Here is a 7,754-nt window from a genome sequence, read left to right on the forward strand (position 1 = left end):
CACACACACACACACACACACACACACACACACACACACACACACACACACACCCAGGGAACTTATCTCTGTGTCACAGCAGCTTCACACAAGCTTCTGTGAAAAACAGCCCATGTAGGAAGAAAAGTTATATTTTTAAGGAAACATGAAGCAAAGTAGATCATACCATTCAAAGCAATGGAAGAACATCACTTTTGTAGAAAAATATTATCACATTTGATATGTTAATATTCATATTTTTTACCTCATTATTCAATCATGCGTTTCACCATTCAAAACATTTCATGAAATGTGTGGCACTTCAAAGGCAGGCAATAATGTCATTGGTATGTGTTTGTTTATTTGTACATTTGTCTGTTTGATGAGCTGTTAGCAAAATATCCCAACTGGACTAAAGGTGGCAGCCACAGTAAATCATTTTTAGTAAACAAAAAATGACTATAATTCAATCAGTTTTGCAGATATTGAGCTAAATATTGGTGCAGAATATTGAGCTAAATATTGGTGCAGAAGTTGCTGAAAGTAATTTTTTAATGATTTTTTAACAGATCACATGAAGTCTTTAATTTAAACTCTGGCACAAAACTTTGGAGTTAATCCAATTTGTATTTTTGTCTCATAACAAATGAAAAAAATATTGAAATCCATCCCATCTGTTTTTGAATTGGAGATGTTATATTGTTTATCATAACCCGAATTTTTTTGTAACTGTGAGTCTTTGAAGAATCTTTATGTGTGTGCATGTGTGTGTGTGTGTGTGTGTGTGTGTGTGTGTGTGTGTGTGTGTGTGTGTGTGTGTGTGTGTTTTGGTTGCATGTGTCACAGGGATTGTCAGATGTGCACACATAGGATCAGATGTGATGACAGGTGGCAGAACTGATTTAGCATCACACTCTAACCTGAGTAAAGGGCCGCATACAAACACACACGCACACAAACCCACAACACATTTAAGCCACCTGCCACATCTCAAGTCTCAACCATCAAACAAGACAGATAATCTAATTGGTTTAGACAAGCACAAGGTGTCAGAGTGCATGCTTTTATGTTGTGTATGCATTTGGCTGCTCTAAATTATTGTGTGCGTGTGTGTGTGTGTGTGTGTGTGTGTGTGTGTGTGTGTGTGNGTGTGTGTGTGTGTGTGTGTGTGTGTGTGTGTGTGTGTGTGTGGTGTCATTACTTCAAACAAACACTAGTGTTGTGTTATCGGGGAAGTTTTATTTTTCATTCCACATTATGAACTCCAAGGAAAACACAAATCTTGTTTCCTTTCCAGATGTCAGAAAGCATCTGGAGTGCTGTTTGAACTAGCTGAGTGGAGAAGACAGCCGGCAGATAGACACCAGCAGTAAGAGAAAGAGAAAATACTCATATAGTACTACAATAATTAGCAACTCTACTTTTCTTCTTTTTTTTCAAATAGTTTAAATAATTTTTTGTTGCTTATCACATCTTCAATGCAGTAGAGACCCATATTAACAAGGCGGTTGTAGCACACGATTAAATCTCAAGTGCTGAAGTTCAGGTCAGTGATGAAATCTCTGCATTGCTTTGAGATCTCAGCGATGGTAACAGTGAGGTTTAAAACCATTGTGTAGCATMTGCTTTTGCAGTACCCTGTTAAACATCCTGCATGATTGTTCAAGCTCTAAATGAGTGTCAGAGCACCAGCGGTTACAGAACAGAGCATTTTAAACTGCTGATGGAAACTAGTAATGCTAAACATTAAAACTTATGGAAAACATGCTTTTTTTCTCTATATGTAATTACTTGGTGTAAAATTTCATTTTTCTAATTAGTGTCCTCTCTGCAATGTACACTCAGTGAAACAAAAATTTAGCATCCAGAGAGAGTTGTGAAACTGTGCGTGTTAAAAGGTCTGAATATAAGTGATGATTTGCTGGGGAACCAATTCGTAAAACATTCTAACCTCGTCTGTTGCAAGCTGACTCAGAGCTGTCAGCTGATCCCAGAGATACGCAAGATTGACAATAGGTTTGAATGGACATTCAGGCTGATCCTTGACATGTTTAATTGGAAGGGCTGGCCATGAATTGACCTTAAAACGACGCAGACAAGAAAGACAGGCTCCTCACTGCATGATGCTAGGAGTAACGCTGATTTGGTTTCTTTTTCACAATAATCTCAAGATTGGTCCTTTTCCCTCTGCACCACACACACACACACACACACACACACACACGCACGCACGCACGCACGCGCACGCACGCACGCACGCACACACACAATGTTCATATGTGATAATGGAGAACAGGGATGAGCAACTGGCAGGCCACATCCGTTTTGCGGACGACTTCCATCCGGCCTGCCAGTGAGGCAGCTTTTTTTTTTAACTTAAAAACACGCTCAAAGCAGCTCTTACATTAATTTTAGAAAATTCTATAAAAGTTTGTCAGTGGCACTGAATTGGTTGTAATGACAAAGTTTGCCACTAGATAACACCCCCACCGCGTGCATGTCTTCTCTACCAGAGAGGAAGAGATGTTTAGCCATGGCTAAGAACAGAAAAAAGAAAACCGGACAGAGACGAATGAATGTTTCTGGTGAAATGGGAGGTAGACTGTTCATAGAATTTCAAGGCAAACCCATGTGTTTAGTCTGCTCAGAGTCTGTCTGCCTAAGAGGGTTTTAATATAAGTCGCCACTTCAACATGTTGCACAAAGCTAAATACAGTAAGAGATGTTTACTAAAGCTTGCTGAAGTTCAAAGCACAAAAACAGCAACTTCATACCAGAACCACTGGAGTCAATGTGTCTTATGCCATTTCACTTCAGCTCACTAACTTGTTATTTTTTCTGTTTGCTTCAAACCTTTTGTATTTGTAATTATTAAACAAAAGTACAACTGTTGTACATGTATTTGAACATGAAATATGCTTAGTTACTGCACCGTACGCAAATATAAGTACAAAACCATTATTAAAATGTCACTTTATTTGGGTAAGTGTGCAGCGCTGTGACCCTCTAGYAGTGCCAACARAAAATGGTGGSCCCTTCCATCATTTAAGTTGCCCATCCCTAATGTAGAACCAAGATTCATAATTGGATACAGTACAGTGCTACTCATCATCCGTTCAAACCTCCCACTTATGAGAGGACTGAAATGCAATGGCCTTATTGGCATCCATTAAATCCGAATGAACCCTGCCTTGGCCAGTGGYTGAGGTGCTGTYCATGATAACTCACTGTTGTAAACAGTTTAGTATGTCTGCATGACAGGCCCAGATGCCATGGGGTTTATTGATCATTGATGCACAATACAACATATCTCCCGTCTTTTTTTTTTTGATGACTGGAACTTTCAAGATGGGAAATTGTTCCTTTCGGGCACCCACTGGTTCCAACATCAGGCCTCTGTGAGATCTGCATGCCTTTCATGCAGGCAACTGCACATGCCCACCTGGTCTTATGCAGGCCAACAGTATGACTCCTGAAATTCTGCCAAATGCTCATAATGCTGTCTAATGATTTATCCCTCATGAGTGGTGTTTCTAGGTCTCATCCGAAAACACTTCTTTTTAYCTTTGGACATACTGTCCTTCAGCTCTACTTGGCTCCTGACTTAACACTATGGTTCCCCAATTTTATGATTATGAAAATTTTCACATCGTAGTTGAGTAAACTTTTATGCCAAATGTTACCTGTTCAAGGATGGTCTGTAGTCTCTCAGGCTCCAAATCGATGACATATTTTTTCTCCTGCCGTCGATCCAATTCTTCTAAGAGTCTGCGGTACGCTGCRTCATTGAAACTCTCCACACAGATCGCACTCACCTGTTCACAAGAAATGGTTATACAAATGCAAATATGATGTAGGAATACGGTCATGCAACATAAGTAAGTTCAAAATGTGTCTGTGTGCGTATGTGATTAAATGGATTACGGAGCTGTGTGAGATTGTCCGCCTTGAGATGTATGTTTTCTGGCAGGTTTCCAGGAATGCCAGTGTTTGTTTGTGTGTGTGTGTGTGTGTGTGTGTGTGTGTCCTGACCTGCCATGCATCCTGCCCCGCTCTCTCCATAATTGCCTGCAGTATTGCGTAACCTAAACAACAGAGTGAGGAAAAGAAACAAGAAAAAGAGAGCGTCAATGCTACTACAAGGTAGTAGATGCTGTTAGGAAATGAAGTGAGTGCTTTTGGATTTTAGAACCTCATCCAGTTTTGCAAAATGTTTATCTTTTTATCGTAGTTACTACATGAGTTTGCATAAAATCCTGAAGTCAGCAAAACATTTTTCAGGTTAATTCGTCAACTGCTCCTATTCCTAAATACAGTTTTGTTTTTAAAGGCTAGAACAAAATATTACTTAAACAGACAGTTCAGATGCTTTGAAGTGGGGTTTAGCGGAAGGGTTTTGAATCTTGCTTTTTGTAGATTGCTCAGTGACAGGCGTCATTTTGGGGGCATAAAATTCTGTTGGACCAGCTGATAAACTGATGACCAGTCTGACCCAAGACCAAAGTGGATTGCTGCCATCTCTCACTCTGCCATAACTATAGAAATTAACAACAAAGTAAAGGTTTATAAAATAATGAACCACAATAAAAATGCTATCTGAACTACTCCATTTCAGAAAAAGGTTCTCCTTTGATCATCAGTTCATCAGCTACTTGCTGAGATTAAAGTAAAACAGAGATCAATAATCTGCTTCAATGAAAATTTTAACTTTTATTTTATATTTATTATATATTTATTTTATATCTTGCTGATAATTGTACAGTAATCTCAGCATAACCATCGAAAATATTTGTAAATCTTTTCAGAAATACGTTAAAACTGATAAAAAACATAGCCCAAATCCCACAAAGTCATTTGCACATAATTATTACAAGAAAAAATAAATAAATAAAAACTTGCAAAGCATTTTATGCATCGCCTGACATAAACCGGCACTTTTACAACAATAAATGAATTTCTCCCACTCGTATACCTGTGTAGCCTCTCCAGTGTAAAATGTGTCTTTGCCTAATTTATAACAAGTGTGTTCAGAGTTGCACTCGAGTTATGTGTTTGAATGCACACATCCATTTTCCTAATGTGGATCTATGCACACCTTGATGTGTGCATTGCATTAGTCTTTGCATGCAATTATGCAGGCGGATGGATATTTGTGTGTAAACGTGCGTGTCAGCAGGCTATCGGTGAAGCACAGCAGAGCAGGGGACATAAAACAGATAACAGCGTTACTGCCCATTTTCCAGCACATTAGCAGCAGCAGGGCCTGATGGGAGCCTGTAATGAAAGGTCCTGCCTTGGCTGAGTCATGGGTGAGTACAGTCAAAACTCGGTGCATCTATCCTTCCCTCCATTTCCCCTTTCCTTTCCGTGCATCCCCCGAGGCTTGTGATTGTGTCCATCCCCTAACTTCCTCTTTTGTGCCCTTTCTGTAATCTCTCCCCAGCCTCCCTCTTCAGCCACACGTCCACCTCCACTTTCTCCTCATTCCCCCCTCATCACCTTGTGTGCCTCTGCTCCTTTGACTCACACATGTTTTCTGTCGTTTTTTTTTTCTTTTGGGCTGCCCCACCAGGTCGATTCACCTAAGCTGTCATTCCCGCTCTGCTCTTTCCTTCCTCTTTCTCCATCTGCTCCCCTGGGTACTAACCCAGGCAACCTGGACCACAGTGAAGTTGGCAGAGGAAGACAGGGAGCACACACGAGCAATGCACATTTCTCTAATTCCCCAACACACAACTGCGTAGTGGTCTTTGGGGACTTTGTTTGACCTGTGTTTCACTCCCTGTGGCAGGGAATTTGTCTGTGTGCACATGCAAGCCTGCAAAAAGAGGTGGAGAGAAAAAAATGTGGCAAGTAATCCCATGACAGTGGTTAGCGGCTGAGGGCATAAGCTCTTTCTGCTCCACTAACTTATGTGCACTTTTTGATGGCATGGTTAAATTAAAGGTAGGTGAATGCTTGAGGAACCGAGGCCAGTTCCCGGTATGAACCAAATTACACCCTTATTTCTGTAGATTTTCCCTTTTTAGGTTCAGTAGCACAGCCTCAGCTCTTCAATGAGATCACATCATTAATTCGTGGAAAATTCAAACTCCACCCTTTCCGAAGCAAATGGACTTTCAGATGAAATGTAAAGCATTAATATTGTAGTATCGCTCTCAGTGTGTCACCCCAAGCTAATTTGTTTCAAACCAAACCGCTGTAATTCTGAAAAATTGTTTGAATTTTACAGAGCTCAACATCTATCTGTTACATTTAACTGTTCCTGCCCTTCCTCATTTTTTCACTGAGAACTTCCAATTTAAATGGTGCTTGGAAGTTTGGGAAGCCTTTTGAGCTCATAGACATTTAAAAAATGTATTATGCCACTGTGATAGTTTGAATCATTAATAGGTTTCAAATGACCATATCAGATTTTCAAATTCTACAAAAAAATCTAATTACAAACCTGAGGGGATCAGGCGTCAAGTTTTGTGTTTCAACTCACAAATATGTCCTTTCCCTTTATCTCACAAATTCAGATGGTGTTCCAAATTTTCACTGCCAATATTTTCTTTAAATTAACATACACTGTGACTTTTCTAATTGATTTTTCACCCAGTGGTTGTAAAGCAGAGTTGATTTTTTTGTCTGGAAGTCTTTAAAGTAAATCAGAATGCAAATGTGTGTTAAGTGCAGGTTCTGTATTGTTTGTAGAGTTTTTGTGTTGTTCATGAAACAAACAATGTCTTGTTTTGCTTTTAATTATTTTCAAGAACTGTCTCCAAAACAGTTACCCAAGCAATAGCAAAATCTGGTGCAATAAAACATTTAAATCTGCCAGCATGCGAATGAATGAAGTCCAGACTCAATGGACAATTCATCTCAACGACTTAGTTTTTATTTGCTGACAATCTTCTTCTCCAGCTTCTGGTGACAATCTGTTTATTTCCCTTGAACGTCTGCCTCAATTTTTATATTTTCAGGCATTTGATAGGATCAGATTTTCATCGTGTCAGTCTCCAAGACTTGTGAACACAACCATGACACCGGGACCTGCTCTCGTACTGAAACCACAAGCTTTTGCAAGTGTTTGCACATTTTGTAGCTGTTTTCTAATGGTATCTGGGTTTTCCAGATGTTCTAACCTTTCAGGGTGTCAGTGAGTCTCATCTCCTCATGGTCTGCAACTAAATTTTCTATGACCTTTACAGTTTTGACTCGATTATCTTCTAATTCTACAACAATTTATTTTCCAATATTTAATCTTTTTTTCCTTCTTTTTCCAATTACAGTTTTTTAATAATTACAGTGTCTTAATTACAGTAACCCAAATATTTGAAACTAATCAGTTTTCTGTTTCAGTGTTTCACTACATAACATTTCAGTGAGCACAAKTCTGACATAATTGACAAAACCCCATCTTATGCACTGTTCTTATTAATTAAGATAATGTTGACAAAGCTTAAATATCAATTATTTCAAAAATAGCTTCATCATAAACGAAAAAATGCTGAGTAATCCCAAACTCAAACTTCAAATAGTCCAATACAAAATAATATAAAAGTGTAATGATAAAATAAAAAATACAGAAACTACCAAGGGGAGAATTGAAAAAAAAAAAACACACACAAAAAACAAACAAACAGTAAAGCCACTGAATGTGTGTTGACTGCAGACAGTTAAAGTGACAGCAGCTGAAATAAACATTTACCAAACTGCAGCACACTGATACGTAGACCTCGATGGTTCCAGATAAGAAAGAAAGAAAGAAAGAAAGAAAGAAAGAAAGAAAG

The 7,754-nt window shown here is 38.9% G+C and overlaps 1 protein-coding gene across 6 annotated transcripts in view; it reads right to left on the reverse strand.

Annotated features, from left to right (window-relative positions):
• gria4a (glutamate receptor, ionotropic, AMPA 4a) overlaps positions 1-7,754 on the reverse strand; it is a gene marked incomplete at its 5' end in the record, with an annotated part of 137,621 nt that overhangs the window by 79,733 nt on the left and 50,134 nt on the right. For all 6 annotated transcript variants that reach the window (XM_014014059.1, XM_014014058.1, XM_014014062.1 and 3 more), the window contains 2 exon segments: positions 3,663-3,794; positions 4,012-4,064. In XM_014014059.1, coding sequence (XP_013869513.1) covers positions 3,663-3,794; positions 4,012-4,064 — 185 coding nt within the window.

Source organism: Austrofundulus limnaeus, unplaced genomic scaffold (assembly GCF_001266775.1).
Source record: "Austrofundulus limnaeus strain Quisiro unplaced genomic scaffold, Austrofundulus_limnaeus-1.0 Scaffold109, whole genome shotgun sequence".
Lineage (NCBI taxonomy): Eukaryota > Metazoa > Chordata > Actinopteri > Cyprinodontiformes > Rivulidae > Austrofundulus > Austrofundulus limnaeus.